This window comes from Dasypus novemcinctus, chromosome 23 (assembly GCF_030445035.2).
Source record: "Dasypus novemcinctus isolate mDasNov1 chromosome 23, mDasNov1.1.hap2, whole genome shotgun sequence".
Lineage (NCBI taxonomy): Eukaryota > Metazoa > Chordata > Mammalia > Cingulata > Dasypodidae > Dasypus > Dasypus novemcinctus.
Window position 1 is genome coordinate 36,359,143 of NC_080695.1, and position 27,639 is coordinate 36,386,781.

The following is a 27,639-nucleotide window of genomic DNA, read 5'->3' on the forward strand; positions in this document are numbered from 1 at the left end:
CTATTGAAGTAAAAACTCTGGTTGAAATCTTATATTTTATAGTATGCTTAGCTTATCTAGCTGGGAATGTCTGACTTCTAACATGACTTTTACCCCCTTAGTCCTCCAAAACCCAAGGACTCTGTGTCTGCACCTGTGCCTGCACCAGGGAGAAACAGCAGTCAAATAACCACCGGCCAAAACCAGGCCCAGGCAGCTGCCAGCTCCCACCAGCTTTCTGTCAGCCCAGCTTCTAACTCTGCTGGTCCCAGTCCTCACACTTTGCGCCGAGGTAAGTACTGCCTTTACTGTGTGCCTTCGAGGAGGAGCAGTGTACAAACCTCCCTGGGTTAGTGCAAGAGTTCAGGTTGCACTAAAGCTCTCGAACAGATCTTTTCCATGTCTATTATAAAAATGATAAACAGGAAGATCAAACATTAAATGGAAAAGGGGACTGAGAAAAGAAAAAGAGGGAGTAGAAAAGCAGATATTTAGGAATGTGCTTTGACTCAGGACAAAAAAGTACAACAAACAAAAAGTCAGCCCTGAGTGAGCTGGGATCACACCCAATTCATCCACTTCAATATTCCTAGCTCTTACACTGTGCCTATCATCAAGTATGCAGTCAATAAACATGCAGGTGTGCGAGCTCCAAGTGCCTCTCAAGTCTAAAACTACTGGGGGTGATTTTGCCCCCTGGGGACATTTGGCAATGACTGGAGACAGTTTTGGTTGTTACAACTGGGGGATGGGTAGACACCAGGGCTACTGCTGAACATCCTACAATGCACGGGACAACCCACACAACAAAGAATTATCTGGCCCAAAATGCCAGTAGTCCCAAAATTGAGAAGCCCTGGTCTGTAAAAGGACATGATTCAATGAAGTTATTCTTAAATTCAATTAAAATCCATGTGAACCAGCATGCCCTATGTCTTCATTCCCATCTGCGTTTATCTAGAATACCAATAATACTCCATAGTGACTTGCCATTTTAGTAGCTAAGGAACAGTGAATTTATCATAGCAATTATATTTTGTGTGAAGTGAAAAATATATTTCTGAGGCCATATTATTTTTGCCATCTACTCTGTTATAAGGGCTGAGGAAGTATAAAAAATAGCACTTTTGCCCTTGAAAAACCTAGTAGGAAAGTTAGTAGGAAAGTAGGAAAGACTGAGTTATATACCTGATACATCCTTGGAGAAATAATTCTAGGACAACACATATAACGAAGTACATAATAAAATTGTATGGTCAAGTGACATCATCACGATGTAGGCATAAGACACTCCTGGGACCATTTCTCCTTGGCAACAGCTAAATAAAAGGTCAGATTCAACTTGCTTGGGACTCTGGAGAATGATAGAGATTGGAGGAAGACTCTGCAAATGCTAAGTCAAAGAAAAAAACCACAGAAAAGCAAAAGTGATTGGAGAGGCACAGACTTGCCAGTCTGCACCCATTCCCCGTGCTTGTTCCTGTGCTGTTTAATAGTCAAAACAGTGACAACCTTCCAGCCACAGTCACCCATACAGTGACTTGGAGACCCACACACATTCAGGCACTGGAACCCAAAGCCACGAAGACCCATGGGGGGCCCTAGCAGTCAATATGTGCACATGCAAAACACCTCCCGAGAAACAGCTTCTGGGACCAGTTGGCAAGCTGTGCATACTCTCAATATAGTCCCTAATTGCTGGTGTACCTAAATGAAAAAATAGGATATTTCCGAACCTGACGCCATCTGATTCCATGAGTTGGGATCCTCTATTGTGTAAGTAACCAGAGGTAGAAAACCTACATGAGCAGGAGAAACTGAACCACTCTAAGGCAGGGCAGACCCAGGGCTGAAAGTTTCAGTGAGAAGGCAACCCAGTGCGGCATGAGAGAGGAGTTGAGCAAATCATAGCAGCTGGGGAGGAAAGTCTGTTAAAAAAAAAAAAAGAATAGTTCAGGACTCACAGAAGAAAGGAAGGAAATTAAAACTCCAGAAGAAACACAGACAATAAACAACCAATCAAAGACATTCAGTCAAATCTCCTAAATCAGTTTGAGCAGCTGAAGGAAAATATAGACAGAAATAAACTATGGACTTTGGTTAGTAGCAGTACTTCAATATGGATTCACCAACTGTAATAAATGTGCCACACTCATGTAAGAGGTTAACAGTAGGGGAAACTGTAGGTGTGTGTGGGAGGGGAGGTTATATGGAAATTCCCTATACTTTCAGGGTAATTTTTCTGTGAATCTAAAACTTCTCTGAAAATAAAATTGATTATTACTTTTTAAAATTTTTTATTTTTTTAAAGATACTTAGATTACATAAATATTACATTAAAAATATAGGGGATTCCCACATGCCCTGCTTTCCACATCTCCCACACTTTCCCACATTAACAACATCCCTCATTAGTGTGGTACATTCATTGCAATTTATGAACACATTTTGGAGCATTGCCACTAAGCATGAATTATAGTTTACTTTGTAGTTTACATTCTCTCCTACACAATCTTGTAAGTTATGAAAAGATATATAATGGCCTATATCTGTCATTGCAATGTCATTCAGGACAATTCTAAGATCCAAAAATGCCCCCATATTACACCTGTTTTTCCCTTTCACTGCCCTCAGAACTTCCAGTTGCTACTGCATCCACATCAATGATACAGTTTTTCCATTGCTAGAATCACAATGAGTGTGTAGTAGAATATAAGTAAATCTACGTTAGTCCACAGTTTTTTCCCCAGTCCTGAGGATTCTGGGATGGTGATGTCCACTCCACCTTTAACTGAGAGGGGACTTCAATCCCATAGGGCCGATGGATGGGTCTGTCTTGCTTGCAGTTGTCCACTCACTTGGTTCCTTGTTATGGTGGTTATCCATCATCACCTCCTTCTTAGTTGTCCTGGTTGAGATAAATGAACTGGAGAGTAGGTATTGCAACTCTTTTAAGATTCTGGGCCCAGCTGGCATGTGGACAGCTGAAAGGTTTAAGTCTCTTGAACATACAGTTACCAACTCTAACTAATTATAGGTTCAAGTACAAGGAGAGAAGAGCCATGTGTAGGGAAAACACAATTGAATCCAATTCTGTCACACTGGGAATTATAAATTCCAAAATAGGGCCCCTGACAAGGCATCTGACTCCTGAGCTATCTTCCCTGCCTATAGAGTCTGGATGTCTCCAGAGCCCTCAGGAGCCCTGCTATTTGGGGTACTATCTACTTTGGCATTCAATGAGATCCTGCTGAGTTGTGCATAAGTGTAACCTCTAGGATGATCTTCTGACTCACTTTGAAGTCTGTTAGCCATATAAACTCATTTGTCTTTATCTTTCCCCCATTTTGGTCAAGGTCTTTTTCAAGTTGCAGTGCTAGTTGATGCTTGGTAAAAATCCCTTGGTGCTAGGGAGGCTCATCCCTGGGAGTCATGTCTTATGCTGGGGGGCGGGGGTAATGTATTTATATGCTGAGTTCAGCTTATAGAGAGGCCACATTTGAGCAATAAGGAGACTCTCAGGAGCTAACTCGTAGGCACCCTGTAATACTAATTTAAGTTTCAATTTCAAGAGTAAAGGTTCATAAGCACAGTCATCAATATCAAAGGCCCATCAGTGGGCCATCCTCCTCCACTAGTCATTGCCCCTGTACTAAAGGGGATTCTTGCTATTTCATGAGAGAATATGGCAGTGCTCCCCAGAATGGGAATTCGATATTCTTTCGGTTATTGTGTGAATCTCCACCCCCCGTGACATGCTCCATGAACAACTTGAACACATTTATGCCTTACATGTATGCCCAGGTAAGCTTCCTTCTATGTATTCCCCATCACTGACAGCCCGCAACAATGATCATCCCCTGCCACAATTGTAACCCTTCTGTGATCAAAAACTTCTTCAAACATGAAGCCAATAAAATAGCCAAATACAATTAATAAGAAAATGAAATAATGATAGTTTTAAAAATAAGAAATAAAATATTAAAAAACTGAAAAAGATAAAAATTTAAAAAAATTTTTGTGATAATGAAAAGTAATGAAGAAATATTTTAAAAGTTTTTTTTGACATTTTGCCTTTTATCACTATAAGATCTGTTGTCCTATATGTACAGTGACAGTTTCTTTGGTTTATTTCCCCTGTGTCTTACTTTTTTCATTTTCTCTTCAAAGTAGTTTTAGGTTACAGAATAGTCACATACCAAATTCAGGGGACTCCCATATACCCAACATCCTTTCCCTATTATTACTTTTTAAAAAAATAGAAGACATGCATGGATAAAAAGCAGAATTAGAAAACTTTAAAAAGGAACATAACAGAGCTAACAGGAAAGAAAAGCACAACAATGAAGACTAAAAATACACGAGAAGTATTCAACAATAGATTTGAACAGACAGAAGAAAGATTCAGCAAACTAAAAGACAGGACAATTGAAATCATACAGTAAAAGAACAGATTGAAAAAGAGTGAGCAGAGCCTAATGAATCTGTGGGGCAACATGAAGCATATTACATTGTGGGTATCCCAGAAGGAGAGGAAAAGAAAAAAGGGGCAGAAAGAATATTTGAGGAAATAATGCCTGAAAATTTTCAAATCTTACAAAGGACATATATATATAAATGTTTAGGAAGTACAGAGAATGCCAAACAGGATAAACTCCAATAAACATCTCCAAGACACATGGTAATCAAAATGTCAAAAACCAAAGATAAAGCAAGATTTCGGAAAGCAGCAAGACTAAAATGATTCATCACAGGGGATCCTCAATAAGACTAAGTACTAATTTCTCATCAGAAACCATGCAGGCAAGAAGTCAGTGGTATGATATTTAAAGTACTAAAAGAGAAAACGTGCCAGCCAAGAACCCTATATCTGGCCCAAACTGTCTTTCAAAAATGCAGGAGAGGGGAGTGGATATAAGTCAAGATGTTGAGTGCCTGCTTTCCATGTACAAGGTCCCAGGTTTGACCCCTGGTACTTCCTAAAAAAAAGAAAAAATGAAAAAACCAACTCTCATTGGGGAGCAGATGTAGCTCAGTGGTTGAGCACCTGCTTCCCAGGTACAAGGTCCTGGATTCAATCCCCAGTACCTCCTAAAAAAAAAAAAAAATGAGGGAGAGTTGAAAACATTGACAGATATACAAGAACTGAGAGTTCTCCACTAAGACACCCTACAAGAAATGCTAAAGGAAGTTCTTCACTTTGAAAGGAGATAGTAGCTTGGAACATCATAAAGAAGTGAGGAACTTCAGTATGCTGGTTTGGAGCTATGTCCCCCAGCAAAAAAAAAAAAAAGTTCTTAAACTTAATCCACTCCTGTGGCTGTGAACTCTTGTAAATAGAATTTTTTGATGAGGTTACTGCAGATAAGGTGTGGCCCAAGATGGGTCTTATTGCTATTACTGAAGGCCTTATAGGGAAGGTCAAGAGAAAGCAACCAGAAGCTGAAAGTCTATGAAACCCAGAAGAGAATAGAGAAACCAGGAGAGGCTACCATGTACATTGCTGTGACAGAAGAGCAAAAGACTGAGGATCATTGGCAGCCAGCCCCAGCATACTGCAGTCTTCTGGGAGAAAGCCTTGCCTTGATGATGCCTTGAGTTTGGACTTCTCCTAGCCTCAAAACCACGACCCAGTAAGTTATCATTTAAGCCCATCCATTGCTTCGTATTTGCTTGAGCAGCCAAGAAAACTGAAACGTTCAGTACAGGTAAATAAAATGTAGAACCCAGAAGTAAGGTATCCTCAGTATAACTCCACTCTTTATTTCCTAAAAAATTTATAATAAATTGAGTAAGAAATAATCATATTTCCATGTTATGGACATGCAAAATATGAAGAGGTAATGTGGGACAAAGACAACACAAAGGAGAAGCAAAGGGTATAGGAGAAGAGATTTTAAATGCCATTGAAGTTAAATTGGTATCTTTTCAAACTAGTAGATAATAGGTTTAGGTGGTTTAATACAAACCCCAGGGTAACCACAATGAAAGTACTTAAAATATATACAGAAATGGAAATTATAAAGGACTTTATCAGTTACATGGTAAAAGATCAACTATACTCAAAAGAGAGCTGCAGTAAGGCAAGGGGGCAAAGAAGATATATAAGATGTATAAAAACTAAAGCACAAAGGCTGAAGTAAGGCCCACCTTATCATAATTACATTGAATATAAGTGGATTAAACTCAATGAAAAGATTGGCAGAATGGATAAAATCCAACCACATGATGTTCACAAGAGAATAATCTTGAGCCCAAAGGCACAAATAGATTGCAAATGAAAGGATGGAAAAAAAATATTCTATGCAAACTGAAAGAGTGCTGGAGTAGCTATACTAATATCAGAGAACATAGACTTTATGTCAAAAACTAACAAGAGACAAAGAAGGACACTATATCAATAAAAGAGTCAATCCACCAAGAAAAAGTAACATTCAGACATTTATGCATGTGCTCCAAAATATAAGAGGCAAACATTGACAAAACTGAATGGAGAAATAGACAACTCTGTAATATATTTGGACACTTAAATATACCACTTTCATCAGTGGATATAACATCTAGACAGAAGATCAATAAGAAAATGATAAACTAGGCCTTCCATCTCCCCCTCCCCCTTTTTTCTTTTTTGCTGAGCTCCTAGTGTTGAATTCTCCCATGTAAATGCATATTGGTGGTAGCTGTACTGGTGTGGGGAATGGTAAAGACAATAGTCTGACAGCCATGAAGGCCAGTCCAAGGCTCAAGTGAGAAGCAAACGTGGGAAGGCTAGGTAGATCAGAGATGGAAGTCTTCCAAAGCCAGGTTTTGTGTTCGAACCTGTCTCCTAAGCAGTAGGGAGTTGTCTTAGATAAAGTGAAACTATATCAAAAGCACTATTTCCAGAAGGTTGATGTGGCTCTCATGGGGGCCATACTGGCTATTGCAGTAACATGGCAGAGTGATGAAGCCCCACTGAAGGGGATGGCAGCAGTCACAGGAAAGGATGAATCCAGGAGAGTTAGATGTCCTTGCATGGATTGGTTCATGCTGGCCACCAAGAAAGGCAATTTCAATAAATGGTAAAAGGCCTGGACTCCAAAGTTTGAGTTCTAGGTTTTGCCTAAGGTTGCACGGCTGGTTAAAGGCCACGAATTTGACCTTTCCTAACTTAATTTCTATAAATGTTAAGTAGAAAATAAATGCCTATGAGATATGTCTCATCTATGAAAGCATGATCTTTATGAAGCACTCCACATATGTGAGGTGGAATTTTTACACATTACAGGCAGGGAGGCAAATTCAGGGATTCTGCATGGTTACAGACCCTCACTTTTCCTTCTGAAGGCCATCTTCTCTAGGCCATCCTCATCTGTATGCAATCTGATCCTTGAGGAAAATTAGGTCTTCTCTGCTTGGATTCCAGGTATAAGCCTGGTTTCAAATTGTTTGCACATTAGGAGCCATTTCTGATTCAGATCTCAGGCTTTCTTGCAAGATTAGTTTGATCCTTTCTGTTACCCACACACAGCCTCCCACCAACTTCTTAGGGGGTCTTGGATGAAGCCTCTTTTGCCCCCAGCCTTGCCTTAACATGGGACTTGGACCCCAGGCTATAGTGCTTCCTTTCTGATTCCCTTTGTGCCCTTAAATGTCAGGGAGGAATCTTTTTTTTAATATGAATTAAATTAATATTGGTTAGAAAAGAAAGCTAAAAACTGAAAAGTTGTGTGTGACAACCAGACTATAGCTAATATTCCAGAGTTTGTTCGTGATAAGCTGATTGATCATTGCCATGTGAAAAGGTTTTCCAAATTCCAGGGTCAAAAGTTGTAGGCCGACAAAGCAGAAAAGACTTTATCCTTTTCAATCTTAATCCTGGGCCCTGTGAACAGGAGGAAAAGGAAAAAAAGTAGTCCCATGGAGTCCAAGTGACATAGATATGAACCTTTGTTCTACCACTTGCAAGATAATGTGACTTTTTGCAAAACACGTGACCTTTCTAAGCCTCAGTTATCTCCACTAAATGGTTATGGCAATGCTATCTTACAGTGACTTTATAATACTTTAATGAGATAATTTATGTAAAGAGTCTAACCCGGTGCTTATGACATGTTAGGTAAATATATGTGAGTTTCTTTCCTTCATTTCCTTCTCTTTCTTGAAGTATGGGTAAGATCTCAGCAGAATTTGAACAATGCTAAAGTCTCTCTTATCCATCCATCTCTCCTAGCCCAAAATCAGGTCTCCAGATCCATTGTTTTTCTACCCAGCCCCCCTCCAGGCTCTATCCTATCACCTGCCCTCCTCAGTACCAAATTCCCAACACTTAGTGACACTGATTTCAGTTGGTATAGAGAGGGTGTGATGTGATTTGGGTCTCCTTAGGAAATAATATTAAGATGGCTTAGGGCAAAGGACATGTTCTCAGTAGACCAAAGGTGTTTGGGTTGGAGTGGGGGTAGGTGGGGTGTTGCTCCTTAAGCTGATCTTGCTTTCTCCATTTCTTCCATGGTCTCCGGGCAAGAGAGAAGGGCACTGAGGAGTGGTGCTCAGAGCAGCGTCTCTGCGATGGCAGTGCTGTCTCTGTTAACAGAGTTTTCTTTTTTATGGAACTTTTATAACAACAGGTCTTTAAAGACCTATCTGTGTAATGTAGTTTGTTTGTTTTTTAATAAACTTTTTTTTTTTTTTTTTGGAATAATTTTAGAGCTAAAGGAAAGTTTCAAAGCTAGTATTAAGCGTTTCCATACACCCTCACCCGGTTTCCTGTCTTGGTAATATCTTATAGCACCAGGGTCCATTTGTCACAACTAAGAAACCAACATTAGTACAATCTCTACCTAAGCTCTAGATTCATTTGGATTCCACTGGTGTTTCCGTGAATGTCCTCTTCCTGTTCCAGGATCCAATCCAGGACGCCACATTGCATTTAGTTGTTCAGTCTCAGTCTTTTGTTGTTTTTCATGACCTTGACAGTTTTTCGAAAATTTTGTACAATGTCCCTCAGATTGGGTTTTGTCAGTGTTTTTCTCATGGGGTTATGGGTTTTGGGAAGGAAGACCACAGAGCCCCCTTCATCACACTGTATCAGGGGCACATGAGGTCAGTATGACTTATTGCTTGGGAGATTGACCTTGGTCACCTGGCTAAGGTAGTGTTGGCTCTCACCATGCTATTCTTACTGAATGGTGTTTTGTTTTTCATTCTCTTTGTGCAGCTGTTAAAAAACCTGCTCCAGCACCCCCAAAACCAGGAAACCCACCTCCTGGCCATCCAGGGGGCCAAAGTTCTCCAGGAACATCTCAGCATCCACCCAGTCTCTCACCAAAGCCATCCACCAGAAGTCCTTCTCCTCCCACTCAACACACAGGCCAGGCTCCTGGCCAGCCCTCCGCCACCCCCCAGCTCTCTGCACCCCGGAGGTACTCCAGTAGCCTGTCTCCGATACAAGCCCCCAATCACCCACCGCCACAGCCCCCAACTCAGGCCACGCCTCTGCTGCACACCAAACCAGGGGGCCAGGGCCCTCCTAACCCCGTGACATTACCCAATGAGCATGGACTTGAGCAGCCACCTCACACCCCTCCCCAGACTCCAACGCCCCCCAGTACTCCGCCCCTAGGAAAACAGAATCTTGGTCTGCCAGCTTCTCAGACCCAGGCGGTGAGTAACCCTGAGACTGTGCAGCCACATACTGGAACCTTACCGAGACCAAGACCAGTACCAAAGCCAAGGAATCGCCCCAGCATGCCCCCACCTCCTCATCCTCCTGGCGCCCACTTAGCTACAGATGGCAACCTCACCAACACAACACTGACAGCTTCCAAAATAGTAACTGGTAAGTAGGAAAATGGTTCAGCTATTTCACCCTTTCCTCTCTGCATTTCTTTTGTATACCTCCCCTTTATGTAGACTTTGAATAATAGAGGTCAGCAAACTACACCCATGGGTTAAATCCAGCCCTCAGCTTGTTCTTATAAATAAAGTTTTATTGGAACACAGCCATGCCCACTTATTTGAATGTTATCTATGGCTGCTGTTGTGCCACTGAATAGTCGTGACAGAAACTGTATGGCCTGCAAAACCTAATGTATTTACTATCTGGCTCTTTATAGGAAAATAGTTTCATTATTTATGAATATTTAAGACCTATCTACAGTTACATTTTTCTAAGTATAATGACTTTCAATCCAGGTGGAAGGTACAACTTGAGTATGAAATTCATTTCTTAGTGAATTCTTCATTATAATGCTTGTTTTCCTTCCAAGAGTAAAAATCTTCATAGTAAATGAAGCTTTTCCAATGTTACTTTAAAAGACATGATTTGTGCCAAATTAAATGTTTTAGGGAGAGAAATCTCGGGCATGATCATATCAAAGTGCTAGCTTCTAAAGGCTTGTAAGGGAAGAGTCAAGATTTCCCCATATATTCCAGTGGAAACTTGTTCTGGAGTGATATTGATTGTGCAGATTTTGGTAGGCTGCTTAATGGAATATTTTATAGGTACTTTAGAATACACCTATTTAATTTAATTATTATTTTGAAAATTCTTTCCATCCCAAATCTTCTAATTTACTTTTTGATTTAAGGATGGATAGTTTTTTTAGAGCGTTAAACTGGTAATTAGAAGCCTTGAATCATTGTTCTGAGTGAGGTATTTTTGTGTAAGGAACTGAAATATACCTCTACGCTCTCCATACTGAATGATTTCTTAGCTGAAAATGAGTCAAGGTTAAATAAAACACCCAAAACTGGTATTTCCAGATGATGAATGTTACCTGACTAGCCTATTTTGATCATTTCTTTTTTTCAGAAATATAATACTTTTAAGCATAATTTGCATGTGTTATAAATCATTAACTTTTTTCCTGAGGACGTCTTGGATTTTATATTTAAAAAAGGAAAAAATTGCATTGGTTTTGTTTGTTTGTTTGTTTCCTAATAGATGCCCTTCCTAATACCCTCACAGGTGGGGAAGGTTTCCAGGACTAAGGTCTGTAACCACCCCGGCAAGCAGCTTGTACTGCAGCTCCAAAGTCTCCTGCTTAGCTGTGTTTTGCATATGTGCTTTTGACTTTGTGCTCAAGAGTGGCCATTTGACCCCATGCCATGGTAGTCAAGAGACCATTCATTCTGTTGCATATAGACATTACTTTGGTTTTTATTAGAAGCACAGTTGAGCTGCAATGCTCCATATTCAAGAAGTAGATATCACTAGATTAAGAGCTTGATTTCAAGATGCTCAGATAAGATGCTAAGAGTGTCTTCTTTCTTTTTGGTAAGACTTTTCTTCTCAGCGTGATTTACATGGCATTGATTGGTATCAGCATCCAACAAAAGAGGACTAGGGTGCACTGAGCACGGAAAGTTGTGTCCCTTGTGTCTTGAGCTTTAATTTTTATTTTTGTGTCTTAAGTGCAAGTTAACTGCATGGAGCTGCTTAATTTGATACTTGAAATTCTCAGGACCAAAAAAAAAACAAATCTTCCCCCAATGATCCTACACTAAATTCCTTTGCATTATAGCTGCTTACATTTTGCATTCTTAAACTATATGAGCTTTTTTATTTTTATTTTTTCATTTCTTTTTTAGGAGTTACTGGGGATTGAACCCAGGATCTCATACATGAGAAGCAGGCTCTCAACTACTGAGAAGCAGGCTCTCAACTACTGAGCTATACCCGTTCTCCAACTAGATGAGTTTTAGAAAGGCACTGTGAGGCTTCATTGTGTCATACTTTTCAGTCCACATTTGGACATACAGGCTCTTATTATCTTATTAGTTCCTTTTATCAGCTGATATGAGCTCTAAGCCTTTTGTGAGTTATTTAACTGGAGTATTCACAGTGTTGGTCTGAGTAAGAATCTTTGTAGAGACCAGAAGGGGAAAACAAGAGTACAATCTTTATAACATGGGCGGAGGCACAGAGGGAAGTATGATTCCACTTTCCCACCTCCTTGGTGATTAGCCCAAAGTTCAGTGTTGCCCATTTCTTGGGTTGGATGGGGACATCATTTATACACTGATGTGACTAAACCCTAATTGAGGCTGAGCCTTTTAACAAAAGTTCAATCCTGTGACATGACAAAATTTTAATCCCAAATCGTGCCTTTAAAGACCATAAACTTGGAGGTAGCCAACATCCATGTCTGGGTGTGTACTTCTTTTCTTTTCTTTCAGTTCTCTCAATAAACTTGTTACTGACCTATTAAAAAATGATAATAAAATAAAGACCATAAACCAGATTTGTATCTGTTTTTTTTATCATTTTCATCTGCTACATTAATATAATGTGCTTTATAATTATCAGATATGTGAAATTTTATTTTTTAAAAAGTTTCCCTATGATATTAGCTAATATTTAAAAATCAATGTATGCTATTAATATCCTGAATCAGGAAATTCCAGGTGACCACAGTTATCTTTGTATTACAGAATTAATCTTTAATTTCTTAAAATCCTGTGGACTGCTGTCGGAAGTCCACAAAGTCCACTAATTTATTAATCCATTAGTAGTGACCATGCTGCTATTAAACATGCTTGGATATAATGATTGGGTATTTTGAAAAGAAAAAACTAAGTTTCCTTGGACCGATTAGTACTTATTATTACATAATACCAAGTTTTCACTTGGAAAATTTTAGAAGGACAAATTCCTGAAAACAGATTATTTCTTTAGAGCATTTAATTTTAGAGTTAAATTAAGGTTTGTGGGATTAAGCTAAATTCTTAGGGAAGATTATTGTAGGTTTTGGCAGCTGATCTCTGGATCTGGAGAATGGAGGGTTTCTGGTATCATTATGACTTTGTTCTTAATTGTTACTCCAAGAAGCGGTAGAGTTTTGGTTTTTCAGGTAAAAAAAAAAATTTGCAGCTTGCTGTTTTTAAAGTAATAGATTTTAGAAAAGAGTATTCTAATTTAAACATTTTATTAAATAATTTAGATGTATGACCTGCCATATTCAGTAAGACTGAAATTGGAATATTTAATGGTAAGGAAAAGGCACCTGATTGGCCAAAGCATTTTGCTACTTTGTGATCATATTTGTGCACTAATGCCTGTTACTAACCAGTCACCCTAACCCTGGCTGCTTGCATCCCTAACTAATAGTGCATGTACTTAAGGGAGGCTAGCTTCGTTCATGCTTGCTGTCAATTACTCCCAATACTAAGTGTGTTCATAGGTGGGTTAATAGGTGGTCGGTCACAGGACTGTCTTATTAATATCCGTTCTTTTCTATACCAGGCAGGCTTGGGGTAGAGTAGAAAGAATACATACTTGGACAAACTTAAGTTAAAATTTCAACTCACTGAATGACATTGTTCAAGGCACAACTTGATTGAACTGTAAAATGGTGAGATTTTTGAGAATTAAAGTTAGAGATTAAATTAGATAAAATAACAACAGTGCCTATAATAGTCCTTCATATACAGTAGGTCTAATAAATTGTAGCTCTTTATTATCATTTTTATCTAGGAAAACTATGCTTCTTAATCCAGGGATACATGTTAGATTCATATGTCAACATTGTAAAAACTCCCATGTCCATACCCAGCCTCCTGTGAGCAGATGCAGGAGATCTGGGGTGAGGCCCCAGGCATCAGTATTTTGATTCTGATGCACTGCTTGGTTTTCCTTATATTAGATTTTTCACAGGTTACAAAGAATATCCTCTGAAGTAGAAGGTATTTCTTAATTTAGTGAGCTTGAAAATATCCATGGGTCATTCATCCTTTGGGCAATGGATAGACCAAATGACTCCCATAGCAGTCATTTAAAACTAGACACTGTAGGTTCTCATAGTATTTTCTTTTAAAAATTAAACTTTTATCATGAAAGTAATTCATTTAAAAATTAAACACAGATAGTAAGGAAAATCTTAGAAATAATATGAAATATTCCTTCTACAGTTGAAGAAGTCTACTTTTGATATTTTTGCTATTTTTTTCCCTTCTAGTTTTATTTTTCTTAAGGGCGAGGGGGTACATGGCCATAATTATTTGACAGGTACAGATTTTGATCCTGCATTTTTACTTTACATTTTTTGCACCTTCCTATGTTATAATGTAGTTTTATAACCATTTTTTTCAATGCTTGCAGAATATTTCAAACAGATGTATTATTACTAGAATTGAACATTTAAGTGACTTCTTCTACTTGGAGTATATTTTTAATAAATAGGTAACAGAATCATGTTAATATCAAAATACCATTGAGACTTAAACAGAATTTCTCCTCTGATTTAATATAATAAAAAATTGACTAAAAAATCTTCATACCCCTTGAAAACTGTTTAGGAGTTGGAGAAGAGGGATAGATGATGGGAGGAGTTTATTTTACCTGCAGTTGTGCCTGAAGTATTTGATTTCAAAGATACATTTGGATCTGTATCTTATCTGTCAGAATAATCTTGGACTCTTTGAAGGGTAGGTTTACAACCTAAAGCATATTCAAAATTATTGAAGTGGCAAATCTTCTAGACCTATATCCTAAATTATAGAATGTCAGTTCTGTTCATTGTAGGGACCACTTCCTGGATAAAGATATTTAATGTAAGAAGGAACCCGGATTACCCTTTATAGAGCCTCAAGTCAGTGATGAGCCATATTGCATTCTACTTTGGGGCTGAGTCTGGTAACATGGTCTCTTGCTCTTTTTAACATAATATTTGCAATATGACCTTAGCTCCAAGCAGAATACTCAAAGACATTCTTGGAATGCTTATAATGAAAAATGATGCTTTATGTAAATTCATAATCAGAGAGTTTTAGAGTAGTTAAAAAGCATAAACTAAGGTGGTTGTGGCTATCTTTCTAAAATAGCCTTTATTTCCCTCTTTGCTAACATGAACTAGAGTGTTTAAGATATAATCCATTATTGTCTCAGAGAAGAACTCTTTCAGGGCCCTTTCCCAAAGGCACAGAAGCTCCTTTGAGGGAGAGGGAAAGCATTTTGCTGATTAAGAACCAGATTCCAGAGTCCAACCCATCTAGCTTTGATCCTTTCTGTCCAGTACTGGCTGCATCACCTTAATGAGGTACTGAGCTTCTTAGAAGTCCCCTTCTATTCTATAAAAGGGGCTAATGCTGCCATAGAGTTATGTCATAGGAGTTCAATGAGATAATGCAAAAATGTGTGAGGAACTTAGCACAGTTACCTTGTATGGAGCAAGTGCTCAATAATATTATTTATTATAGTTCAAGATTAGTATCTTTCTGAAACTGCTCTGCACATATCTCTGTAATTCTCACTACTTTTTGTGTGGTAACAGACTTACTCTTTTCTTTCATTTAAGAATGAGAATGGAGCTAGGGAAAGAATTTTGCCTGCCAATCTGGAACAAACTAAAGGCTTCCTATCTCCAGATCTGGTTGATAGGGGGGAAGAGTAAGGGAACTTCTCTTATACTCCCAACGTAATTTTTCCTGAACATGTAAATAATATGTGTTCATCATAGTTAGAAAAATACAGAAAAGAATACAAACAAATTATTTTTATTTGCACCTGAGGAAAAGAGAAGGGTAGCAAATTTGGCCCCTGAAAACGGTCTATGACTGATAGGTGTTTGTATGTGAATACAAATATTAACAAGTAGAAGTCTAATTAGGATGTACAGTGCTTTTATATCAGGCATCCTCTCCCAGGTTGTGTCAGTTCCATAGGACCTCATAAACTCTTGGGCTGAAAAGAGACACTGGCTGGTAGCACAGTCTGTTTTGTTAGGCTAGGATAATGGTAAAGGACTGGAATTCGCAATGAATTTTTTGCACAAAAAGTTACCTTCAAGGCAAGCTGTTTTGCATGAGGTTATAAGGAGGGAGGATTGGAAAGATGGTTGGACTAAATGATTCTTCATTCATCCATCTTCCAACAGCCAGCTACAAAATTTACTGAGCATCCGTTATTTACCAATTGCTGTTCTAGCACTGGAGAAGCATTGTAAATAAAGTCCCAGCCCTCATTTAGCTTCTGTTGCACTGAAGACAATTCCAGGACAGCCTCTACACAGACCACCTTTCACTGCACCATTGGATGATGCTTTCAGCCGATTTCAGCTCATTTTTCAGTTATCATAGCACCTGCATTGTCTGAAATGGCATTCACCACCTGAATTCTTGATACCTTGGCATCTCCACAAACCTAGAAATCACTTTTTTAAAAAAGGTTTCTGCCAAGAAGGGCTTACAATTCAAAAGATAAAGAAGTTGCCAGGTGGTTGCTTATTTTGCAAAACAGGAGTGCAGTCCCTGGCTAGCAGTGCAAAGCCCTGTGATAAAAATTGAGGGGAAGATATGAAGAAAGATGCTGGGAAGAGATTGGGTGAGAATTGAAACAGTAATAAAAGTCAGATTGGACTGAAAGAATGAAGTGGGTTCATTCTAGAGTAAATCAGCCTTAAGTTCTAGAAGGGAGCCCAGAGGCCATCAGATAGGAGGAGAAAGCTTGAGGAGAGGAAGGGTCAGTAATGCCTTTGGTAGCCTCCTAAACAATGGAATAAAAGCACCTGGTGTGCTCTTGTATAAATTCATGTTTGCTTCTGGCTACTTCACCTCTTTCCACTAATCTTTCACTCCTCTAAAAGTTAATAAGAACACAAAAATTAGCCACTTCTAAAATGGCCATCTCTAGTCTTTTCATCACTGAGAATTTCTATTACCTCCCCCTCCCCAGCATGGACCATATATCAAATAAACTGAATTTATTGAGTAGGGAGTCTTTGGTATTGAAAACTAGATACATGCTGATGGTTTTCTAGTCCCAGAAAGTGGTATGAGGTAGGCTCAATGAACAATTTGTCTGCACAGGTATGGTATTGCTGGTTGTTTATGGCCAGTACTTGTGCTGACGAGCAGTATCTGTGCTGCTCCAGTTGTTAGTAATTTTTATTCTCACCCTGGGTATGAGCCTGTGCATTTAAGCCCCCCATTTCTCAAATTTCCGCTAAAATATCTAAAGAAATGTAACCAGAGGAGGGGAAAAAGTCTAAATCACTCTGGAGCTTAGGAAAAAAAGGTACAGTCCATATGCCAGAAAGTTCAAGGAATTTTTCTGAGAATGTGATGCAAGGGAAATCTTACAGGATGGGTCTGCCAACCCAGGAGTCAGTGCACAAAAAGAAACACCATAGGAAGTAAGTAGATTTCCATCTCACGGCTCAGAACTGGAGCATGGAAGAGGTGTAGGGGCAGGAACTATTGTCAAAGCAGTAAGGCCAGCACTTGCCAGCTGTGCCTGATATGGATGAGGAGCAGAAGTACTCTCAAAAGTAGCTAGCAGCAAGGACAGATATGATGTAACTTTGCACCACAACAAGTACAGGAAAGCAACTCGGGGAAACTCCGCAGCACACCATCTACCAGTTAGTTCCCTCCCTACCTCCCATGATGACTGATTCAAACCTGTGAAACAAAACTACTGCAAATCTGAACAGCTCCCTTTTCTCTTAAAACAGGCCTATTTAACAAGGCTCTCATAATTTGCTAGAACCCTTACCGATCCCCAACACAGGAGAAACCCATCTGTCTTGATTAGGGCTTATCTCCCCAGCTTCCTGAAGGCTATGTCTGCCTTGTTCACTGTTGCATCCTTAGCAGGTGGAACAGTGTGTAGCATATGGTAGATGCTCAGTAGATATTTGCTCAGTGAACGAATGAATGAATTCTGGCATCCACCTGGCTTCACTGGGAAGAGGGCAGTGATAGATGAAGGTATCTTTTGAGCATAGAAGAGTGGAATGATGAATGATGGCTTCATGACCATCCACATACCATCTTGCTAAAGGCATTCTAGCAACACAATAAAATGTGAAAAAGGAATTAGAGGCACGAGTATTGGAAAAAAAAAGAGAAAATTCATACCTGTAGAAGATTTGGTGTCTTAGCTCAGTGATTGTCAACCAGGGGTGATTGTGCCCCACCAGGGGAAATTTGACAGTATCTGAGGAAATTCTTGGTTGTGACACCGAGGGGTGTAACCTAGTGGGTAGAGGCCAGGGATGTTGCTAAACATCCTACAATGACCAACAGACCCCCCCACAACAAAGAATTGTCCAGCTCAAAATGTCACTTGTGCTGAGGTTGAGGGCATAGCATCACTAGCAGGAGGCAAACCCATCAGCCTAGGGGAGAGGGTTCTTCCAGTGAAGTTAATCTTTTTCTGCAGCCCACATAGTGTCAGGAGGTTGCAAGGAATTGGTAAGAGCAAGATCCTTTCCTCAGGTAAAGCAATAGCATCCTTTGTGTTGGCATCACACCTCCATGCTGCCCAGCAGCATACTCCAGTGAGGGCTACCGTGGGCTCAGGAGACCTTCAGGGTCAGGAGGCAGGGCTGTGCCATGCAGCTGTCCCTTTGGTCTCAAAAGACTTGACTCTTCCAAGGGCCAGTGATGCCTGTTGTAGGGGGACATGTGTGTGCATGGGCTGAATCTGAAACTTAGCAGACTCTCTCCTTCTCAGAGTGCCGTCAGAGGCCTCTCAGGCATTACCATTCATTGACACTATCTCCTCATGTTTTTGTCCAGACACCAACTCTAGGGCTTCAGAACCGCTTCGCAGCATCTGTCCTGAAATGCATTCAGACTCAGCAAGCAAAGACCTGCCTGGCTGCATTCTGCTGGATATAGACAATGATACAGAAAGCACCGCCCTGTGAAGAAAGCCACCTTCCAGCCCTTGCCCCCTTCCACCCTGGTGAGTGGAACAAGGGCAGGCAGGCAAATATTTATCTTTGCAGACCAAACAGTGAAAAGCTTTCAGTGGAGGGGAAAAGACCTTACTATGCACATCCCAAGGAGAAGGTGGAGGCAGACACTTAAAGCTGAATGACCTGTGTCTGAAGAAGTTGGCTTTCTTTAGATGGGAAACAAATCATGCCAAAATAAAATATAATACCTAGCGTGGAAAGAGTATTACTACCAAGGTGTGTATAGGAAGCTTTTGTCACTGCTGTTCATGCAGGCAGCACCAACAGCAATTTGAATGAATAAGAAGCAGTGCGTTAACTATCTATTTAATAAAACACATTAATTATGCAACTTGCCTACTTCCTGCTACTTGGACTTTCATTCTTGTATATTAGGAGGGAGCTTCATCTCCTTCAGATTTCCTGCAGAATCATTTTTGTATTAAGTGTGGTCTGCATCTCTCCTGATCCCCTCAAAACCATAAGAATTGATGGTGGCTGCTGGATCCGTCACCTCATCAGAAACTGGATGTGACTTGTGCCTTGTTGGATTGCCAGAATGTAGAAAGAAATGTATTGTTCTATTTTGTTTTCTTTTTTTAAACAATGTAATTGCTACTTGATAAGGACCGAACATTATTCTAGTTTTATGTTTAATTTGAATTAAATATATTCTCTGGTTTATATGAAAACTTTATAATTCTTGGAGGCAGAGTTGTGGATTGTGTGTGTGCATGCACATGTGTGTGTGCTGTCATTTAAACAAATAGAATTGTGAATGGGACATGATGGAGTATCTGATTGTACTTGCAGGAGTTTGAAAGGAGAGAGCATGGTCATAGCAGCAAAACCAACTACCATGTATCCCAGAGGCCTCCCTGACTGTCTGTCCCTCAGCAAATGCCCCACAGTTAAGGGTCTGTCCTTGGTCTTGCCAGTCCTGACACTACTTTCTTGTCCATGAAGAGATGCTTAGACTCCTGGAGACTGATTCATGATAATTTAGTTGTCACAGGTCTAGTGCATAAATCAGAAACTGTTGCTTTCAAAAGGAATCCCCTTTTCCAGTGATTGGAATGCTTTCATGCCCTACCCAAGCCACTTATGTTCCCATGATTGAAATACTTGGGAAGAGTGAATGGCTAATTGGAGGAAAGTGAAGCAGATGGTCTGGGCGATGGTTTTGATAATACCCTGACATTGCTGTAGACAGCCCTTTCTCTCTATGCCTGCCCTGTCCCTGTGGCCCAGAGATGGTGGCTTTCTCTTGTGTACAGAGAGAGACACGCATTGCCTTTTGTTGATAGAGTTGTTGGCTAGATATGCCAATGCTTAGAAGACATTGCACCTTCTTCCACTATGAGCAGACTTCACAAGTGTAACTTGAGGAGGGCAATCATTCTTTCCTCTTAACTGAGTTTCCTGTGTACCAAAGGACTCCCTACACTTTAAATTACATTTAAAATATGTACCTATGAACCCATTTACTCCATATCTTAAATTTATTTTTTTTCACTTTTTAAAATTGAAATATATCACTCATACATAAACATACATAAACAATCAATGTATAATAGTTGTGAACTTAAAAAACAAACATATAAAATCTTTCCCTCTTCATACACCATCCTTACATTGTTAATTTTCTAGAATGCTCCTTTAGCTGTAGAACAGGCTGTAGAGAAAGCAAAGATTTCTGCAGAGGTTGTTCATCAATGTTGAGTCCCTTCCATCCCTGTCCAGAGTTAGGCCTCCAACATGATTCCTGAGCTACATCGAAGAGGAATCTGGGACATGGTATTGCCAAGATTGTGTTTCCCAAGAGTCCAAATGCAATGGAAGTGGGCTAGTTGCCTAGCTATGCCCTAGTTCCTGACAGCTCCATATGGATGGAACCACTTTCCTCTTTGGGGGCTCCAACTCTCAGTGTTCCTGCAAGCCCAGTGCATTCCCATAAGTGGTCCTAAGACAAACCCCCCTTCTGGGTGGTGGACTTGGCCCAGTGGTTAGGGCATCCATCTACCACATGGGAGGTCCACGGTTCAAACCCCGGGCCTCCCTGACCCATGTGGAGCTGGCTCACGCGCAGTGCTGATGCGCGCAAGGAGTGCCCTGCCACGAAGCGGTGTCCCCCGCGTAGGGGAGCCCCACGCGCAAGGAGTGCGCCCCGTAAGGAGCGCTGCCCAGCGCGAAAGAAAACGCAGCCAGACCAGGAATGGCGCCGCACACACGGAGAGCTGACACAGCAAGAGGACGCAACAAAAGAAACACAGGTTCCCGGTGCCACTGACGACAGAAGCAGACAAAGAAGATGCAGCAAATAGACACAGAGAACAGACAACTGCGGTGGGAGGGAGAGGAGGAAGGGGAGAGAAATAAATAAATAAAATCTTTAAAAAAACAAAACAAAACAAAAAAACCCTCCTTCTGGTTTTTCTATGTATTGTTTGTTCTCACCACTTTCCCATCTGCACCATGGGTCTGGTGGTCTATAACCATGTTCCAGCACTTTCACCCTCTTCTCACAAATTCTGGGCTACCACCTCTAAACTCAAGGGTCCCAAGTGGTCTCTGTGACTCAGAGCCCATAGGTTGTGAGCAGCACTTCACTGACAAGTATATTTCTAAACCACAACAACTTCTCCTATTCTAACATCATATTGGTGGACTAGAAAAGAGGAAATATTTGCTGACCTAATGAAACCACTGGCCCGGATGCAACCAGAAGGCAAGAAACTAAAACTGCCCAGGCTGCCGGGTAAAGGGAACAAGGCAAAAGGTGATTAAGTGGTGGCAGAGGTACTGGAATCCCTGGTAGCCACTTTTTAGAGGTGTCTCTAGTTCACAACAAATCCCTTAATCATCCTCCAATCCAGAGCCATATTTACATGATGTGACCACACCTCCCAGCCAGCATTTATTGGTGCAGGGCCTCTCTCTCCTTGTGGAGTGCTTCAGCACTATGGATGACTTATTACCCACCATGGATTCTAAATAGTGGAGAAAACCAGGTTGCAAAGGAAGAAGCCAACAGATTTGCAGAGACGGGCAGAAGTGAAAGGAGGGAAGAGAGCATTCTCTCAGTTCCCAGCTTCCAGTCCTGTCTTAAAGGCAGGTTACACGTCTGCCCTTGTACCCTCATAACAAATCCCTCTTTCCCTTTCCTTGTGGCCTACGTTTTCCTGAGTTTGTTTCTATCACTTGCAACCAAATGACTCCTAAATGATAAATTCCCCAAAGGAGGCTGTCCCTTTTACTCACTCTTTAGGCACGTAGCTGTATAGATCTCATGCAGCTCCACAGCCAAGCCATCCCCTTCCTACGCACTCTACACCCAGCTCACCCACTCAAATCCACATGCATACACAGACCTACACGTGTTGTAACAAATTACCACAAATTAAGCATCTTCAAGCACACATTATCTCAGCGTTTCAGTGGATCAGGAGTCTGGGCATAGTTTAGTCTGGTCATCTGTTTGGCTTCTCACAAGGCTGCAAACAAGGTGTCAGCCAGAGCTGAGGTTTCATCGGGAGGCTTGACTAGGGAAGGAACTCACTTCCTTGTATTTGTAGGATCGAGAGTCCTGGCTTCTTGCTGGCTATCGTTTGAGGCCACTCTCACCTCCATTAGGAGGTGCTACCTGCAGTCCCCTGACATTTGGGCTTCACCAACATGGCTGCTTACTTCATCAAGCCAGCAATGAGAGTCTCCAGAGTGAGTCTGCTCTCAAGACAGTGTCTTATATCACATAATGTAATCATGGTAGTGCCATTCCATCACCTTTGCCATATTGGTTAAAAGGAAGTCACAGGTCCTACCCACAAGCAGAGGGAGGGAATTATACAAAGGTAGAAATATCAGGAGATGGGGTCATTAGAAGTCATCTTAGGATCTGTCCACCACATACATCAAAATATCACAAAATATACAGAAATATTTATAGCAGCATTGTTCATCATATACTAAAATTAACTCATGTCTTAACAACTATGGAGTGTATTAAAACATGGTGTATGCAAACCATGGAATACTTTGCAGCAGTGAAAATGAATAAATTAGTTAAAAGCATCGACACGGATCATTTTTAAACTGATGCTGAACAAAAGAAGTAAATCAATTCATAAAGCATGAGTCCATTTGTATGAAGTTCAAAAACAAAAAAAATAACTAAACAGCATTTTTTGTAAAATAATTACCCGAGTAGCAAAACTTATAAAGAAAACTGTGATGATAACAAAATTACAGAATAGTCATCTTTGAAAAAGAAGGATAAGGTGATTAGGGAGGTATCCCAGGGGATTTCTGGAGAGAATGTTTCATGTTTTGCTCTAGGTTGGGGATTTTTGGAGATAATGTTTCATGTTTTGCTCTAAGTTGGGTATACACTGGAATATATTTCAATAAATATTTTTTGAAGTATCAGGAACAGGGATTGAACCCGGGACCGCATATGAAGGAGACCGGCATTCAACCACTGAGCCACATCGGGTCCCCTGAGTTGCTCCCTCATTTATTTTCTCATCTATTTTACTAATAGGAGGCACTGGGAACTGAACCCAGGACCTCCCATGTGGGAGGTGGGCATTCATCTGCTTGAGCCACATCCACTCCCTTCAGTATTTTTCTTTAAGTTGTCCATATGTCCTTTTGTATAAGTTCTGCATTTCACAATAAAAACATTTTTAAACAACAAAAAAGTGTGTCATCACAAATGACCCCATGGGGGAGTATATTTGATACAAGGAAGAACAAAAAAATCATCAACGTTCTGTTTTCATTCTCTCCACTTGTATTTGAATTCAGTTTTTATGCACATCAATAAATAATTTGAATGGCCAAAAAAAATTTGCCATGTCATTTCATGTTAGAAACTCAGCATTTCAAAATATGTAATAAACTTTATTTTTAAAGAGGTTTTAAATTACAGAAAAGTTTCATCAAAAGTGTAAGGGATTCCCTTATACCCCTCTCCCCCACAAACATATTCCCCAATTAATAACATCTTACAATAGTGTGGAACATCTGTTATAACTGATGAACAAATATTGAAGCATTGGTACTACCCAAGGTCATTGTGGTTTACACTAAGTTTCAATGCCCTGAAAAATGCCGTATGCTCCACCTATTCTTCCCTCCCCATCCCCACAGAACCTCTGGTAATCACTATCTTTATAGCAATTTTACATGTTCTTCCATTACTACAATATTAGCATGTTTACTCTATCCATGGGCACATGTCCCCCCTGTGTTTGTTCATTCCTTAATCTTGAAGATTCTGGGATGGTGATGCCTGCTCTGGCTCCGATTGAGAAGGAGCTTCGATTTTATGAGGAAATGGGAGAAACTGTTTTGCTTGGAGTTGTAGATACTTTGTTTTTTGGGATGGGGGTTGTCCATCATCATCATTTTGTTAAGTTGTACTGGATGAATCTGATGATCTGGAGAGTAGGTGTTGGCCACAACTCTTCTGAGATTCAGGGCTCAACTGGCTATGAACAGACCAAAGATTTAAGTCTCTGGGACATATTTAATAGGCATAGTGCTAAATATAGTCTCAAATAAAAGAGAGAAGAATTATGTAAAGGGAAATTGTCTAACTGTTACCTTGGGGAAATAAGTTGTCATATATTTCAAGGTAAGGATCACCAACAGGGTATTGATGTGTGCCTTGCCTATATTGCCATCCCTGTTTGAGGCTTTGTTCACAGGGGCAGTTAGAGAGATCTGCTTGAGACATACATAAGTCTAACCTGTGGAATGACCTCCCAACTCATTTTTAAATCCTTTAGCCATAAAAACTCTTTTGTATTTGGTGTTTCCCCCCTTTGGTCAATCTCTTTTTCCAAAAGCATCACTGGTTGGTGACTGGTATTAATCCCTCAATGCCAGGGAGGCTTATCCCTGACTCATGTCCCATATCAGTAGAAAGGTAGTGAACTTATTTGCTAGAAACTCAGCATTTTTTAAAATTTCACAAAAGGTCCCTTATCAATGAAGCTCTGTTCTCATAAATAACTTATATGTGTCCTCCTGGTAAATACTGAGAACTTACTCTTCCATACGCTGCCCTAGACCCTTGGGAAACAACATGCAAGCAGGTACACAGGAAACAGCAAGAGATGTTCCCGAGAGGGAGGAGCTGTGAGAACATGTGGGAGGAATCAGGGATGACTCCCTGAAACTTTAGGGGAAATCTAGGGGTAGAAGTGGTATAAGTGGGCACTGCAGAAAACAGGAAAGGCTTGCACAAAGACTGTGAAGTGAGAGCATGGAACCAGAGTGGGAGGTGGACAACAGGCAAGGAATAAGGCTAGTATGGTAAGGAGGAGCTGGACTATGAAGGGCCTTAGATCCCATGTTTGGAGGTTATTCCCAGCCTCAGAGAGCTGTTGAGGGAGGGAGGGACATGGTCCAGTGTATTTTTTTTTTTTTTTTAGATCCCTTTGGGTACAGTGCATTAAATGGCCTAGAGTAGAAGCAAGAATAGAAGGAGGGAGACCCCTTAGATAAAAGCTGATGCTAGCTTAAATTAAGATAGAGACAATGGGAAGAAAGTAAAGTTGACAGAACATTCTTAGAGAAGCAGAACTGCCGGGATTTGGTGACTGATTGTGCACTTGCTCCAAAGATGAGAACTGATCTTACACACAGTCCTAAGAACAAATTTGAGGTCCCACAGTTCCCAACAGCCAGAGAGCAAATGACTGCATGAGCCATTTGGTCACTTAGACCATTTGGTCTTTTAGACTGTGAAGAACTAAATTGGTGCAGAAACGGTGTATTCCTTAGTTATAGGTACCTGGGAGGGTTAGACAGCAGGCAGGGAGGCAGGGTGGATAGGTGGTGGAGATGAGTCAAGGAGCCAGATGAAATTTGTGCCCTGAAGCTCATCTGTTCATTCACCAGGCACTCTGCTAGGCATAGCTCTGATCGGCACTGTCTGCCATTGGGAAGCTTTCACCCTAGCTAAGAGAGTTAAGCAATCAGTAAATAAGTCTGGTGCTTGCATTGAAGACACAAGTCATAATAATGTTGGGGTAACCAGGGTAGGCTTCTTAGAAGAAATGCTGTTTAAGTGGAGAATAAAAGAATAGGAATTATCCAAAAGAGTAAGGAAGACTTGCATACACAGATGGAGAAGAAGTGGCAAAGAACTATTTATTCAATAATCATGGAGGCCCACTCTGTGCTAGGTACTGGGCTAGACCCAGAGGCAAGAAAGACCATATCCTGGGGAAATGGTGATGGCTCAAATGATTGGGCTTCCACCTACCATATGGGAGGATCCAGGTTTGGTTCCCAGGGCCTCCTAGTTAAAAAAGGTGTGCCCATGCAGCGAACCAGTGTCCACATGGTGAGTCAAGTGCCTATGTGGTGACCCACATAGTGAGCCAGTGCCCACATGGCGAGCCATGCAGCAAGATGATGACACAACAAAAAGAGAGATGAAGGGAAGAGTCAAGGCGAGATGCAACAGAAACCAGGAACTGAGGTGGCACAAATAACAAGGAACCTCTCTCCACATTGGAGGTCCCCAGGCTCGAATCCCAGTAAATCCTGGAAGAGAAAACAAAGAGAAGACAAAAAAAGAAACAGACACAGAAAATCACACAGCAAATGGACACAGCAAAAAGAGCAAGGTGAGGGGGAAGGGGGAGGGAAAAAATTAGAAAATTATATATATATAAAAAATAGACCATATGCTATGACCTTAAATTACAAAAGGAGAGTGATTAGAGCTAGAGAGGTGCTGAGCCACAGGGGGTTTTATGATTCCCATTGAGGAATGTGGACTTCTTGAGAGTTTGGGGAAGTCATTGAAGGGTTCTAAACAGGGAACTGACTTTATCAGATTCACATTTGAAAAAGGTCACTGTGGCAAATTGAACTGTGTTCCCCAGTTTGGACATGGCCTTGGTCTTGGATGACAATCTGGTGGGTGTGAATGCATTGCAAAAGGTCTCTTCAAGATTTTACTTCAATTAAGGTGTGGCCCAATTGAATCACATTGCATTTTAATCCAGATAACTGGAGTCCTTTATAAGCCGAGTGAAAATCAAATGGAGGGAGAAGCCAGGAGGAGCAGTCAGAGCTAGAAGTCAATGGAACCTGGAAGAGAAAGAATACATCACCTTGTGCATTGCTATGTCACAGAAAAGCCAAGAAATCCCAAAGGTTGCCAACCAGAAGATACTGTGGTAATTTGAGTCTTTTGTGGGCCCCAGGAAATTATATTTTTCAGATAATCCATTACTGTGTGTGAACCTTTGATTAGATTCAGTTAAAGGAACTTCCTAGTGATTATCACTTCAGTAGGGCATGACCCAGGGTAGGTCTTAATCCTTTTGCTGGAATCCTTTATAATCTGGAGTAATACAAAGAGAAGAGGCCACAGAGACAAAGAGAACACCTGGAGAGCAAGAAGTTTAAATCAGTGGAACTCAGTAAAGAGGAAGCTAGAAACTGAAAGTAACAGGCTTGGGGGAGAAGATAGAGACTGACAGATGCCACCATGTACCTGATCACCCACAACTGCAGCTGGGGGAAAAAGCATCTCCTGATGATGCCTTGATTTGGACACTGTCATGGCCTCAGAGCTTTTACATTAATAAATCCCCACTATAAAAGCCAACCTATATTGCCTTGGCAGTTTTTTTTTAACAAACTAAAAGAAATACTAACCCTGGGAAGAAGCAAGCCTTCTAGCCTCTAAAACCATGAGCTAATAGATTCCTGTTGCTAAGCCAACCCATTGAGTGGTATTTGTTTTAGCAGCTAAGAAATTAAAACAGTCATTAAGTTTCCTAGGACTGCTGAAACAAAATGCTATAAACTAGATGGCTTACCGACAGGGGGAAAAAAACAAAACATCAAACCCAGAGATTTATTGTCTCCCAGTTCTGGAGGCTAGAAGGCCAAAAATAAGGTGTTAGTAGGGCCATGCTCCCTCTGAAGTTTCCAAAAATCCCCAAAGTAACCCCAAAGCTTCCTT

The 27,639-nt window shown here is 40.6% G+C and overlaps 1 protein-coding gene across 15 annotated transcripts in view; it reads left to right on the top strand.

Annotated features, from left to right (window-relative positions):
- The window catches only part of ARHGAP17 (Rho GTPase activating protein 17), a 106,804-nt gene extending 87,468 nt beyond the window's left edge, over positions 1-19,336 (top strand). For 3 of the 15 annotated variants that reach the window (XR_011647196.1, XR_011647198.1, XR_011647199.1), the window contains 4 exons: positions 102-271; positions 9,179-9,799; positions 10,907-12,953; positions 18,484-19,336. Coding sequence is in view for 11 of the 15 variants with exons in the window: in XM_058286246.1 (XP_058142229.1) it covers positions 102-271; positions 9,179-9,799; positions 18,484-18,614 (922 nt within the window). In the remaining 4 variants the exon portion in view is untranslated. Of the gene's footprint in view, positions 1-101; positions 272-9,178; positions 9,800-10,906; positions 12,954-18,483 lie in introns of those variants that run through there. The other 12 variants (XM_058286246.1, XM_058286252.2, XM_071211235.1 and 9 more) reach the window with 8 other exon arrangements.
- The last annotated feature ends 8,303 nt before the right edge of the window (positions 19,337-27,639 follow it).